At 33.0% G+C, this 16322-nt stretch overlaps 1 protein-coding gene across 12 annotated transcripts in view; it reads right to left on the bottom strand.

Moving 5' to 3' along the window:
• Nucleotides 1-16322, bottom strand: part of VPS13B (vacuolar protein sorting 13 homolog B) — a 626989-nt gene that overhangs the window by 534413 nt on the left and 76254 nt on the right. For 10 of the 12 annotated variants that reach the window (XR_010377054.1, XM_064476933.1, XM_064476934.1 and 7 more), the window contains exons 14-16: nt 12420-12589; nt 9430-9624; nt 3680-3804 (exon numbers count right to left, since the gene is read on the bottom strand). Coding sequence is in view for 11 of the 12 variants with exons in the window: in XM_064476933.1 (XP_064333003.1) it covers nt 3680-3804; nt 9430-9624; nt 12420-12589 (490 nt within the window). In the remaining variant the exon portion in view is untranslated. Of the gene's footprint in view, nt 1-3679; nt 3805-9429; nt 9625-11666; nt 11984-12419; nt 12590-16322 lie in introns of those variants that run through there. The other 2 variants (XM_064476942.1, XM_064476941.1) reach the window with 2 other exon arrangements.

Genomic DNA, 16322 nt, shown 5'->3' on the forward strand with positions numbered 1-16322 from the left:
GACAGGGCAGTTGAGCAAACATCATTTTGGGCCTTGTGGGGTGGATTACTTATTCTCTGTTTGCTAATAAATATTATTGGCATTTTTGTTAGACTTGAAGGGCCCAGTTTCTACTGAAGCTGAAATCATTTATTCTGGTGTTATTCTGAACTACAACAGAAGAATGGCTACTTCAGTTTCCATTTCAGGGAGATAAAAAAATCAGTATCTGCCTCCCCTTTCCTCACCAATACCATGAAGCTACTAGCACCACATCCTGTATTTCCTATTTAACACTGAACTCAAACACGGATTCCACAGAAGCATCTTCCTCCCACAAATTAACAGTTTAGTAACTTGACTGCTCAAAACCAAGCTATCTGGCACCGTGCTAAGAAAGGAACAGGTACTTGGATGGAATCCTTTATCTTGTAAAGAAATATGTTTTTGCCCACATTCCTATGAGTATGAAAATGGCTCATGTTATAAATAAGCAATAATTACAAAAAAAAAAAAAAAGAAAGAAAAAAGAAAGAAACATGAAAGCAGATTTTGATTCAATAAAAGAAAGAGTTTTAGCACTGCCCAACAATGAATCTGGCTGCATGTGAAAGTAGCTAACTCCCTTTGAAATGAAATGTTCAAGCCTTGGATAGATGACCATAAATCAAGCTATGTCAGAAAGACTTAGAAATTGAGATAATAAGACTCTGCCTAACCCTTGTATCTCCAATTCTATGAGATCAGCATCATAATATCCACATACTATCAACTGACACTAGGAGAATTCAGATTCATTAGCTGTACTATCATAACTAGCTTCTCTATATATGGAAATTCATATTTACTATAAGACAAGAAGGATCTTGAGTTTTCAAAGATGATTAACAAAAGATAATGTATGTCTTCACTCCTTTCAGGCAAGAAAGGGATCAAAACTTTGGAATGAAGTAACCCTCCAAGAGAATCCTTGTTCAGCCACTGTGTGACTTTGGACACTTTATGTAACCTCTCTGAGTTTTAGTTTTATAAGAGGCAGTATCACCTAACCTCACAGGGCTGTTACAAAAACTTCGTTAAACTACATATCTGACACTGTATAAAAAAGTATTCTCTTTCAAATTCTACCCATTCTTTAACAACCCACTTAAAAATTACCTTTTTCACGTTCTCCATGACTTTCTAAGCCAAAATAATTGTTCTCTGACTTCCAAAATATACTTATGAATAAGATCACATTTTTGAAGCCTCAATTATAGAAAAAAAAGTGAACTTAAAACTATATTATAGTTGTAGTTCAGTAACTCTGATTAGAAAGAAAGGGGACTAGTGAATATCTGATTACCTATTTTAACTATTTTAAAGTGTTCACATTAAAAAGCTTAGACATCCTTATTAGTGTACAAGTCTAGGCCCAAAGTAATTTTCCAAATTCCTCCCCCAACTGTATCCATTCACAGATCTAATGGACTAACCCTGACTTTGTTCAAACAATATTGTCACCTAGGAGTCTCTACACCCCAATCAACCTAAAACCTGGATATCTAACTGATACAGCCATTAAAACCCAATTCTAATGCCAATTCTCTGAAGTCCTATCCACCCCTCAGGTCCTAGAGAAATTTTTGCTTTCTTTAAACTAACAGCACATTCTGTTTAAGCCTCAACTTGGTGATTTAATGACAACTGTTCACATATGTGTTTAATGTCCTGCTCCTCCTCCCACCCCAACTAGACTGTAAGTTTTCATAGTCAGGGTGTATCTTTTACCCTCACTGCATTCTACTTCATTCTTTCCCCAATCCCAACACGTAGCACAATGTCTATCAAAACATAGAAAATCAAAAACTATCTGATGACATCTAATGTCCCTTAATACAATTGAAGCTTCTTAAGGGAAAGAAAAAATGGCAAAGGAATGAAAAGGAAATTGAAACAAAATTCAGGTACTTATTTTTAAATTAAAATTGCGGATCAAGAACGTGTAAATCAATGTTCAATTTAGAGTTGCTAAGAATAATTATAGTTTACTTTCTATTACTAAGGAAAACAATTTAAAGAAGCTATTTCAAAGCAATACAAAAATATCACTGAAAAAATGCAGAAGTGGTCTTAACTAAAAAAAAAAAAATCACCTCCAAATAAATATTAGCATTCTGTGATCTCATACTTTTAGTATTTAATTGGAATATTTTCATTTAGACGTCAGCAGACATATTTAAAGCCACATTTGGAAATATTTATAGTAAGCCTTACACATCCTTAGAATAAGCCTTACCTATTTAAATATTCAATTTTTTCATATAAAGAATATAATTCACTTGGAAAATTTTGGTTGTATTTTTTAAGTATTTTCTATAGTAAAATGCACTGTTTCTAATAAAATTTTAGTGTTATGAATGATAAATCAGCACATAACTGAGATAATAGTACTCACAAATATCTATTAAAGTTGATATCAACTTATTAACTGGGACATATCTCATGGTTTTGTGTAATAGATCAGAATATTACATTTGGCTCAAATGCAACATGCCACGCATACACAAATAAAAAGTTGCAAAGTGAAATTCTAAACAACATAATGTGATATATGAGGAATATAGATAATTAAGGACAAAATTAAACTTACCAGGAGAAATTAAGAATAATCATTTAACAATGATCTCATTTTACAGAAAAGCTAGTTCCAAGACCTAGTTAACTTCAAGTTGTATATTTTTTAATTTTCTTAATAAGCAGGCAAATTTCCTTGAAAACGTGAGCATTGACAAGTATCTTTTTTCAGAGGGGACACCTGGATACAAGTATCATTTCAAAAGTTATATATTATTAAAGGAAATATACTTTTAAGAAATGAAGTACTTTAGATTAAGAAATCAATATGTATTTTCTGAAAATTATGCTGTTTTTCATAAATATCTAATGAAAATACATCCTACAAAAAAATAAGATTACTAGTTAGGATAGGAAAGTAAAATATATTCCAAATGACTGAAATAATCCAAATTTGTAAATGTAGAAACATTTCACTAGAATTTCATGTATTTAAGCCTTATTTCATACAGTTAAATAATTATTCCTTTAATATATTAAAACTACTGCTTTCAACTAAAAATAAAAGTATGATTAATAACTATAGGCTCTCTTTCATAAATCTCTTTTAATTCAGGAAATATGACCTCCAAGTAAAGTAATCCAAAACTAAATGAAAGTTAGGGGCTAAAATCAATTTCTTCCAAAATGCAGTGACTGCACACAGGCATATCAAATATACTAAATCTATATCATGGGTATACTTTTTTCAGTGGCTAGGAATACCATGAAATTGTATTTGGTTGATAAATACTTTGGCCTTGATATTAATTGTAAAAAAATATTTGTATCCCCTCAAAAAGGAAAGAAGGTACTTGCCCTTGCAGTTCCCACTACAATGTGAAGCAGCAACATTTTACTAATAGCTGCAACATGAATTAACAGTTACTATCCCAACAACAGTTACCACTACTACAAAAGATATTATGATCTAATACATTTTAGACATTTAAAAAAAGTTTTATTACAGTATTAACTTCAGAGATTTTTCTAAGGTTTTGTGTAACACTAACACACTGGCATAAGACAGATACAACTGGGTTTTTTTCTCTCCTAAAACAGTAAGTGAAAATTATCATAAACCACATTTTAACATAATACTTACCAGCATGTGGGTAGTTTAAGAAGTTTACCATAAAGGGCAGTGCTGAAAGAGGGAATAATGGGAACAGGTAAGCAGTAAGATCCCCTACAATCCAAAGACGTCAGTCCTGCCTGGAAACCAAATATCTGAAACAAGAAGAAAAGATCCAAATGTTCACAGAGACAATGTTTTAATAAGCACAGGATGAAATACGTCAGTTTCAATTTGCTCTACAACAGCTGCACACTAAATATGTTCCAATGTCTTTTTCCACTTCCCAAACATGAACATTTTCTTTATTCAATTTGATACTAAGAATTGAGAGATTTAAATATACAGTATTTCATTCACAACCCTGAAAGATCACTGCTCTTTTCACTAATTTTAAGTTTCACATTTTATTTCTACACATAATTCTCCTTTAGCATGTTACTGTCTGCTAAAATGCACATATTCTCTCTTAAGATATATAACTGACTACACTGTGCATAATACAGGTATTAACTTTAATAAATTACTGTTATATCATTTTATGCCTAAAAGAACAGTAACTACAAGAACAATCTTAAAAATATATTTTGCCTTCAACTTACAGTACACACACAAAACAGATATCCAGATATATCCGTAAGTGTTACATCTTCTCCATTTCTTTTGTGAAAATAATTGTAGGGCTAAGGTTTCTCACCTCAGGAAATTTTGTACATGGCAAAAATTATTCTTCATATGTTTATACTTAAAACAAGCAGATCACCGTCAGAACTTTAAACACTCTGAAATTCCTGAACTCTACATTTACCTTAATAGGAAGAATCAATATTAACACCACACTTTACATGAAACATGCCAAAGAACTGAATATGACAGATACATTTTCTTCCATTATTTCCACTAAGGTAAAAGATAAATGTCTCAAACAGGAAACACTGACACACAGGGATACAAAACAGTTAACTGTTTTCCAACAACATGCAGAAACAGTTTAACCCCAACACTTATTTTTCATTCCTCAGGTTTATAAAGCACTGACTTTCCTGTTTCTAGAATTAATATTAGCTGCTAAATTCAACAGTGAAACATGTATAAAAATCTCAATAACTAATTTTCAAAACAATACTTTCATTTAATGAACACAAACTGATGATCAATTTCTTAGAAAGTAAAAGTAGTTCCAAATGGTTTTAAAAAGCTACTATACTCCTATCATTCATCAAACTGACAATGTCAAATCTTCTGTAAAGTCAAGTTTTCAGAGAACAAAATAATTTTCTTGGAAACAGACATTAGTTAGAATTCTGTGTTTTCAGAAAAAAAAACTGCATTTCAAAGGATCTATCCACATAATTACTATCAAGAAAAATGAAAGTGATTAATTAATTCCATAAATCCTGCTGCTAATCAAGAGGCAAGAATTAAAGTGAGAAGAAAAAGAAAAAAGCTTGTTTCTAACACTTGATTGATCAACCTTAAAGACTGTTATTCCACATTCATTTTCTGCGAAGACTTGTTCTGAGCAACACAAATGCAAGGAACTTCTAGGCACTGTACAATTCCAGCATTTTGTATTTCCTCTGAAAGACTCAGGATTTAAAGGAGTATGAAATTTATAATCATTAACACCACTTAATACAAAGCATGATTACTGAAACAATGCCCAACCTACAAATATTTCTACAGTATGAATCATGGTAATGTGCTACCAAACTAGATTATCTGTGTTCAAGTAAGAACTCTCAAGCCACTTTCTAGTATTCTATAAATGCCCCAACAGTATAATTACAGACACTTTCATTAATATACACAGATGAAAACTGGGTGTAGAGGAGATCCCCTGCTGGTTGTCTGCAAAACTGCAAAGGACTGGGGAAATTGCTTATTGTTCTGCAGGGGTTTTTTTTTAAGCTTTTACTAAATTTACATGTTGTCCAGAGATGCCTCGAAGGGAACATTCAAGCAAGTATGAATTATAATGAAAGAGGGCTATCTACCACATCAAAAATAATTATTTCAAAATAACCAATTTTCAGTTCTCTCTTTTAAATTACAGCAATATGATACATAGACTTAAAATATCTATATAACGGAATAACTTGTTAACAACCCTTGGCCAAGATTACAAACACTTTACTAGAAAAAAGAAGCCAGCGCAGGATGAACTGAGGTTGTTTTCACCATGACTGTTCATATATTTAGAAAGAAAATAAAAGTACTTAACACTGCAAACTAACAGTCTGAAGCAAAAAGAATGTCTGAAGCAGTAAGTATAACAATAATAAAAATTTAGTTGAAAGAAATGCCAACTTGAGTAAGATGACTTTTACATCATGTTAAATGAAAAGTTAAAAATGTAGAACCACCTTTTAAAAAATCCAATTAGAATCTAACAATTTAACTAAATCACCTTATTTTATATATGGGAAAAGTGAGAACCAAAAAGGATAAAGGGGGACTTTAGAATTACTTACTGCAGGAATAGAAAAAACAATCTTTCTCACCACTACCTCTCCTCTAACCATCAGTAAGATGCCATTTATCACCTCTTATCAGCAAATATCTTAAAGTAGCCTGGAGTATGCTACATTTTTTTCATTGCCTACTCATTCTTTAAATGCTTTAAATCTATTTCCTATTCATGTATCCACTGAAACAAAAAGAAACTCTGAACTGAAACCGATATAGTCTTTTCTTATGGAAAGAAAATCAAGTATTTCTAATTAAACAAGGAAACAATAAACAATAAGTGATTTTTCTTCACCTAGATTTTTTTCAAAACTGAACACTGTCAAAAGCAAAATAAACAAATAGGACCTAATTAAACTTAAAAGCTTTTGCACAGCTAAGGATACCATCTCAAAATGAAAAGAAAACCTCAGAATGGGAGAAAATATTTGCAAGTGATGCAACCAACAAGAAACCAATTTCCAAAACATACAAACAGCTCATAAAGCTTAATTTTAAAAAAAAAAGGCAACATAATCAAAAAATGGGCAGAAGATCTAAATAGACTTCTCTCCAAAGAAGACATCCAGATGGCCAACAAGCACATGAAAATATGCTCAACATGGCTTATTATAGAAATGCAAATCAAAACTACAATGAGGTATCACCTCACAACAGTCAAGAATGATCATCATTAAAAAGTCTAGAAACAATAAATGATGGAGAGGATGTTAAGAAAAAGGAACCCTCCTAAATTGTTGGTGGGAATGTAAATTGGTGAAGCCACTATGGAGGACAGTCTGGAGGTGCCTTAAAAAACTAAAAATAGACTTACCATATGATCCAGCAATCCCATGCCTGGGCATATACCCAGAGAAAACTGTAATTCAAAAAGATACATGCAACCCAAATGTTCACAGCAGCACTATTTACAATAGCCAAGACATGGAAACAACCTAAATGTCCATCAACAGATGACTGGATAAAGAAGATGTGGTATATATACAGTGGAATACCCCTCAGCCATAAAAATGAATAAAATAATGCCATTTGCAGCAACACGGATGGACCTGGAGATTGTCATTCTAAGTGAAGCCAGAAAGAGAAAGAAAAATACCGTATGATACCACTTACATGTAGAAACTAAAAAAAAAATGCAAATGAACTTATTTTTACAAAACAAAACAGACTCACAAAGAACAAACTTTTGGTTACCAGCGGGGAAAGGGGTTGGGAAGGGATAAATTGAGAGTTCGAGATTTGCAGACACTAACTACTATATGTAAAATAGATAAATAAGAAGTTTATACTGTACAGCACAGGGAACTATATTCAACATCTTGTGGTAACTTATAATGAAAAATAAAAAATGAATATATGTATGTATATATATGACTGAAACATTGCACTATATGCCAGAAACTGACACAACATTGCAAACTATCTATACTTCAATAAAAAATAATGCAAATTTTTTTTAAAAATCTTCAAAAAACAAAAGGCAATGAAATAGTCAAAAGTCAAAGCTTTTTTTTTTTTTTTAACATATTCAGTATTCTTATTACCAATGAAAAGTTTTTCTACATGCTATACTATGCCCAACATTTAACTTTCTGGAACATTTATCTTATCCATTGTAGCTGTAGTCAAACTAACCAAAATATAAAAGATAACTAGACAGAAAGTATAGCAAAATATTCCCAAAACATAATTTTATCTGGACTACACTGTAACTTTCACATTTCCCTAAAAATTCAAGTAAGTTTTTAACATATTAACAACAACTATGCCAATAACTTTTATGTCAGTATGGATGACACCCATACTGGTGACCGATGGCTTTGAGGGCCATTTTCCTTGAGGATAGGGCATGCTTGCTCATCTTTAATCATGAGTATCTGCAATATGGTAAGAACTTAATATTTACCAAATGAATGAATCCCAAAGAAGTAGAATATCTTGTAAAGAACTGCCTAAAACTAGACTTTTTCAACAAAACAAGGCAAATATGTTTAACAATATAATCTGATATTCAAGTTGTACCAATATTTTTTTTTAAATCACACACCTCAGTGTATTAGTTACGGGAATGAATAAAAAAGCACAAGTATAAAATATTCTCTATTAACTAACTTTCACAAAAACCTTCTGCCATTCTCCGCATGACGTAAAACACTATGATAGATCATTATAATAATGGCCCCCCAATGAAACACACTTTCCTGCGTCCACACCCCTTTGCAATATGATACTGTCACTCCTTCACCAAAGGAGTGAAATCTCCTCCATCTTCTTTTTTTTTTAACTTTTTTTATTGAGTTATAGTCATTTTACAATGTTGTGTCAAATTCCTCCATCTTCTTAAAAATGGGCTTTGCATGGACACTTGAAAAATGTGTTCTTCCACTCTACGTGGTTTGAAAATAGTCAGATTTTAACATCTTAAATTTAAATATGCCCAGAGGTGATCTAAAACTGCTATCTCTAAATTGGTTTTTTTTTTAATTCTACAAACATGCGAACATTTAAGAACTGTAAAACATCAAACTATCAAGCACGAACCGATAAAATCAGGAGTCTATTTTTGGAGTCCTCCAACTTTTTAGTACTTTACATAAAATTCAGTGCATTTTTAGTACTTTTATTCTTGAATTCAACTTGTTACAGTTTCCCTTATCAAACAGAATTTGATTAGGTCTATGCTGATTCTGCTTAGATATTAAATATATAAGTGTTTGCTTAGCAAAAACACTTACTACTCAACATTTGAGTTTATCCATTTTAAGTACATACATTGGGATATATTAATAATTTACCAAAAAAAAAGGAGATGGAAGAGCTGAGCAAAATCTCCAATAATTAACTTTATATAGCTTGATTTAAAGTAATAAAGTTTTCCTTTACATTAAAAAATTAAGATGAATTCAGTAAGAGGAAAATGACTAAAAAAAAAATGTGTTAAACCCACTCTATAAAACATCATCTCACATAAATGTTCTCCTCAAAGAAATTATGAAGCCTTTAAAACATCCTTAGAAACTAAGTGTTCTTTCATACTGCTTATAAATATCAATGATACATAAAATCTTCAAAAATTACAATTAAATTATCTTATAAATATCAAGTTATTAACTCCAATTGAAGAAATCTTTAAAATAGGTACACTTTTATTTTTTATATTAATTATATTGAATAATGAATATATCCATATCTTACTTAAATCTCATCTTATGTAGTACTAATTCTGTAAAATTACAACAAAGAAAGAAGTTTTATTTAATTCCCACAAAGCCAACTAGATACTAATACAGGAGAAAATTCACTTTCCATACCTTAAGGTAGCAATGTGCATAGCAATAATGAAGCAGATTATCAGAAGGCTGAGTAAGGCTGCTGACCACATGCACCAACTGTTCCGCGTACATCGGCACAGAATGTTCCAGATTAATTTTATCCACCAGTATCTGAATCGATGGCAAAGGCCGAACAGACTGAAAGTTTGTAGTATTCATGAAGTTACTTGAGTTCTGGAAAATAACAGTATTCACTTTATATTTCAGGAGAACAGTGACTGATGGACAAAGCTGTCTACACAAGCTTCAGACTGACACAATGATATCAAATCATCCTGGAAATGATGCCTTCCTATGGGACTCTCTTACCATAACCAAATACAAACACCTTCAACATATTTTCAGATATGTCCCAGATTTCAAAGAATGTCTATTTAATACAAAATTATCAATGTCCTTTTAGCTAAAACTTTCATTATTTTCAATCAACTGGAATATTATCGCTACATGTCTCGGAACACTGAAGGTACTTTCTTAAGCTCAATAATTAAAAAAAAAAAATCCTAGATATCCCAGAGCCAGCCACCTTTTATCTTCTTTTCCTTCATTTAAAAGACTAAGAGATTAAGCACACAACTCAAGACAGTCTGAAAGATATGCCACAACAAGCAAAGTCTGCAGGACAGAAAAAATTCTGATCCGTATCATATCTACTAATAATAATCAAGGTAAAGGTTCATAAGTCCTAAGAATCTCGAGGTGGGTTTGGTATTTTCAGTGTTATAGAATCTTTCAAAGCTTCCCATAAATGCAGGTTAAGTTTCAAGATGTCCAGAGTACGAACTCTGATTAGCAAGCAACCCCTTCTAGTCCTTGAGCTTTACTCCTATACCTATAGCTCTCAATGAGGAACAGTATGACCTTCCGTTCAGGGGTATGCGAAAATATGTGGGAAGAGCAGTTTAATTGTTTTGTCTGTCTTTCATTATCACAATAACTCGGCAACAGTATTGGCATTTAGCTGGCATTGGCTAAAGATGGTAAATGCTACATAACCCTTCTTTAGTACAGAAAGCCAACATGGCACTATTGAGAAACACTATGCCTAAGACTAAGCTGAACGTACAATATTTTTTGACTCATTATTAATAATAATTTTTAAACCACCACTTATTGAGCAATTACTTTACTTTTTTAAGGAAATGTATTTCGATTACTGAAGTATACAGTAAAGGAGATAAATCTTAACTGTAGAGCTCAACAAAGTTTTATGTATGTAACCACCACACATTTCAAATACCTTGAAGGCTCCCCTATACCCTTTCTCAGATAATATCAAATCCCACCAGAGGTAGCCAATATCCTCACTTCAATCACCATAGTTTTGTCTGTTCTTCAGCTTCATATAAACAGAATCATACAGAATATACTCACGTCTGCCTGCTTTCATCCAAAATAACATGTGAGAATTATCTACTGTTCACTCTTTGAGTTGACACATCATTAAAGAATGGCTCTCTTTATTTCTAATAATATTTCTTGTCTTAAACTCTACATTTTCTGATATTAAAATAGCCACTCTATCTTTTCTTTGATTAGCATTTTAAATAGTATATTTTTTTCTATCTTTTTATTTCTAACTAGTGTTATAACTTTCAGTTCCAGAATTTCTTTTGGTTCTCTTTTTTCAAACAGACTGAGGTCTTTTGAAATCTTCTACTTTTTTTTTTTTTGTCTCTTCTTCAACTTTTTAATCATAGTTAAACTTCTTGTCTGAAGTTCATGCCTAATCAAAATCAAATTTTAACTTTCTCCACTAAAATTCTCCCCAGGTGATCCCTTTACCCAGCAATTTAATAATTACTTATGAGTGGCAAATAGAGAGCAAATATACAAAATGAAACTACTGCAGCTTAATTCTCTGCCACACTTTCATACATTCTTCTTAAAGTTAGGACAATTTTGACTTTCAAAGTCATCATCATTATGTAGACATCAAAAGAAATATAACCCAAAAAATAAAAAATTAAAGATAACAGATAATACTTCATATATATACAGCAGTCTCAGAAAGCAACACATTGTAAATAGACCTTAAATATTAAGCATCTAATAAGTTCTCATTAACAGTAGCAATAATAATCATGGGTTCCTAATACACGCAGAATGGTTTACATGAATTATTTCACTGAGTATTCAAAATAATTTTAAGAGTTAGGTACTGTAGGGAAACTGCTCTGTGCCAGCTCCCTGACAATCTTAAAATCCATTTAGACCACAAAGGCAAGGCTCAACCAAAGCAGTCCATCCTGTGATACTACCAGAATAGGGGAAAACGGGTGAGGTGGTCTTGAGAGAAGCTGCTAAGAGACAATTTCTCACTCACCTTCGCATCTTGAGAAATGCTGCTATAGGACGTCTTCTCATCAGCAACCGTCATTCACATAAGATAGGGGGCTTTCCATCTGCCCCTCTCACAATACAACTGTAGGCCAAATAACTGCTTGGCTTCAGTGCGGAACTAAATCCTTGTCAAAAGGGTACCCTACCATGTGTGTTGTATGTCATTTGGCGCTCTGATTTCAAGGCTGTCCTAAAACGGACAAAGTGAGCTGATACCATTACTGATTTGCTTTTGTTGTCTATGTAAGTAATAAACTATCTAGGCTTGCTGCTTCTTTGCTGGCTGAATCTGTCAGCTTAAAAATACAATTTCCTTTTGTCTTTCAGAAAAGGAAAAAATGGTTTAGAGATATAAAACAAAGTTCATAAGGTGTCACTGCTTGTACATGGTTTGATATCTAGGCCCACGATCTTCAACATTTCTTTATAAAGCCTAAGCTACAGATTATTTATTTACATAAATATATATAAATTACTTTCTAACAGTTAAAATCATAGTTACATTGCTTTACCTTCATCATGGATAACTTATAAACAGATATTCTTTTACTTATCTTCTTCAACAATATCATAGAACCAACAAATATACGTATATGAGAAAACAAGTAATGAATCACAAAATATACCTTTTCTCCCATAATGACAGGTAGCAAATGGCCCAGCAAGTTGAATTCAGCCATGAAAATTGTGCATGTACATTTGAGGAGAGTAACACTTGTATGTCGAGTAGGAATATATTCCTCCAAAGACGCTACTTCCTCAGGATTCCGCATTGTTTCATTTTCATCCTTAATATCTAAAGTGAAATAATAATCAAGAAACTATTAATCTGTCTTTAAAAGAATAACACCTTCTGTTCATAAAAACACCACTGGGATCATGTAAAAGTAAGCCACAGACGGGGAGAAAATATTTGCCATAGACAGATACACAGACATACATAGATATTGCCACAAAGGACTTGTACCCACAGCATGTTAAAAATCAAAAGCTTTAAAAACTTCTAAAAAACAATAATACACAAATAATTCAATAAAAAATGGGCAAAAAAAGACTTGAACAAGCAAAAGATAATATACCCAAATGGCCAAAAGATATGTCAAAAGTTAGTTAACATCATTAGGCATCAGATAATTGCAAATAAAGTCAAAATGTGATAGCACTACACACCCACTGAAAAAGCTTAAAATGAAAAAGACTAAGAATACTAAAAGTTTGCAAGCATGTAAACCAAATATCAGCAAACTTTTTCTGTTAAGAGTCATATAGAAAATATGTTAGTCTTTTGGGCCATACCGTCTCTGTCATAATTACTCAATTCTGCAGCTGTAAGACAAAAGTAGCCACAGACAACACATAACTAAATGAGCCTGACTATGTCCCAATAAAACTTTACCTATGAAAACTGAAAATTATATTTCATATAGCTTGTCACAAAATATGAATCTTCTTTGTATTTTTTCCTACTATTTAAAATGCAAAACCCGTTATCAGTTCATAAGGTGCAGGAGGAGGCAGTAAGTCACAATTTGCCAACCCCATGATTAAGAGCAACTAAAAATCTCCTATAACTGCTGGTAGGCAGGTAAAGTGGTTCAACACTTTAGAAAACAGTTTGGAAATATCTACTAAAAGTGACCATATGCAATCCTTTTGCCTAAGTGATATTAACTCTTTAATACTCAAAAGAAATAAGTATATATGTTTATCAAAAGGCATGTACTAGAATGTTGGTAGCATCACTACCAAAACAACCAAAAACCAGAAACTAATCAAATAGTCATCAACAGTAAAATGGATAACCTAAAGGAGATGGACAAGTTTCTGGAAACATACAGTCCACCAAGACTGAATCAAGAAGAAACTGACCAATTGAACAAACCCATCACTAGAAATGAAATCAAATTAGCAATAAAAAACCTCCCTACAAATAAAAGTCCAGGACCAGACAGCTTCACCAGGGAATTCTACCAAACATACAAAGAAAAATTCATACCAGTCCTCAAACTCTTCCAGAAGATTGAAAAGGAGGGAATACTCCCAAACTCATTCTATGAAGCCACCATCACCCTGACACCAAAACCAGGCAAAACACTAACAAAAAAGAGAATTACAGACCAATATCACTGATGAACATAGGTGCAAAAATCCTTACCAAAATATTAGCAAATAGCATCCAACATCTTATAAAAAGGATTATACATCATGATCAAGTGGGGTTCATCCCAGGGACACAAGGATGGATCAGCATACTCAAATCAATCAATGTAATATATCACATCAACAAGAAAAAGGACAAAAACCACATGATCATCTCAATAGATGCAGAAAAAGCATTTTGTAAAATTCAACACCCATTTATGATAAAAACTCTCACCAAAGTGGGTATAGAGGGAACATATCTCAACATAATCAAAGCTATATATGACAAATCTACAGCCAGCATAGTACTCAATGGTGAAAAACTCAAAAGCTTCCCACCAAAATCTGGGACAAGACAAGGATGCCCACTATCACCACTCCTATTCAACATAGTCTTGGAAGTCCAAGCCACAGCAATCAGGCAAGAGAGAGAAATAAAAGGGACCCAAATTGGAAAAGAAGAGGTAAAAGTGTCACTATATGCCAATGACATGATACTATACACAGAAACCCTAAAAGGTCCACACAAAAACTACTAGAAATAATCAAAGAATTCAGCAAGGTAGCAGGTTACAAGATTAATATTCAAAAATCAGTTGCATTTCTTTACACTAACGATAAATCAACAGGAAAAGAAAGTAAAGAAACAACCCCCTTTAAAATAGCACCCAAAGTAATAAAATATCTAGGAATAAATCTAACCAAGGAGGTGAAAGACTTATACATGGAAAACTATAAACCACTGATGGAGGAAACTGAAGAAGACTTAAAAAAATGGAAAGATATCCCATGCTCCTGGATTGGAAGAATCAATATTGTTAAAATGGTCACATTGCCCAAGGCAATCTACAGGTTTAATGCAATCCCTATCAAATTACCCAGGACATATTTCACAGAACTAGAATAAATCATAATAAAATTTATATGGAATCACAAAAGACCTAGAATTGCCAAAGCATTACTGAAGAAAAAGAAAGAGGCTGGAGGAATAACTCTCCAGACTTCAGACAATACTATAGAGCTACAGTCATCAAAACAGCATGGTATTGGTACAAAAACAGACATATGGACCAATGGAACAGAACAGAGAGCCCAGAAATGAACCCACAAACTTTTGGTCAACTAATCTTCGACAAAGGAGGCAAGAATATACAATGGAATAAAGACAGTCTCTTCAGCAAATGGTGTTGGGAAAACTGGACAGCAGCATGAAAATCAATGAAGCTAGAACACTCCCTTACACCATACACAAAAACAAACTCAACACATGGATCAAAGACTTAAGCATAAGACAAGATACAATAAACCTCCTAGAAGAAAATATAGGCAAAACATTATCTGACATACATCTCAAAAATGTTCTCCTAGGACAGTCTACCCAAGCAATAGAAATAAAAGCAAGAATAAACAAATGGGACCTGATGAAACTTACAAGCTTCTGCACAGCAAAGGAAATCATAAGTAAAACAGAGTGACAACCTACGGAGTGGGAGAAAATTTTTGCAAATGATGAAACCGACAAAGGCTTGATCTCCAGAATATATAAGCAGCTCACACGACTTAAGAAAAAAACAAACAACCCAATCCAAAAATGGGCAGAAGACCTAAACAAGCAATTCTCCAAGGAAGAAATACAAATGATCAATAGGCACATGAAAAAATGCTCAGTATCACTAATTATCAGAGAAATGCAAATCAAAACTACAATGAGGTATCACCTCACACCAATCAGAATACCAAATGGTGGAGAGGCGGTGGAGAGGTTGTGGAGAAAAGGGAACCCTCCTACACTGCTGGTGGGAATGCAGTTTGGTGCAGCCACTGCGGAAAACAGTATGGAGATTCCTCAAAAGATTAGGAATAGACTTACCATATGACCCAGGAATCCCACTCCTGGGCATATATCCAGAAGGAATCCTACTTCAAAAAGACACCTGCACCCCAATGTTCATAGCAGCACTATTTACAATAGCCAAGACATGGAAACAGCCTAAATGTCCATCAACAGATGACTGGATAAAGAAGATGTGGTATATTTATATAATGGAATACTATTTGGCCATAAAAACCGACAATATAACGCCATTTGCAACAACATGGATGTCCCTGGAGAATGTCATTCTAAGTGAGGTAAGCCAGAAAAAGACAGAAAAATAATATATGAGATCACTCATATGTGGAATCAAAAAAGAAACATAAATACAAAACAGAAACAGACTCATAGACATAGAATACAAACTTGTGGTTGCCAAGGGGGTGGTGGGTGGGAAGGGACAGACTGGGATTTCAAAATTTGTAGATACTGACAGGCATATGCAGAATAGATAAACAAGATTATACCGTATAGCACAGAGAAATATATACAAGATCTTGTGGTAGCTCACAGC

Source organism: Camelus dromedarius, chromosome 20 (assembly GCF_036321535.1).
Source record: "Camelus dromedarius isolate mCamDro1 chromosome 20, mCamDro1.pat, whole genome shotgun sequence".
NCBI lineage: Eukaryota > Metazoa > Chordata > Mammalia > Artiodactyla > Camelidae > Camelus > Camelus dromedarius.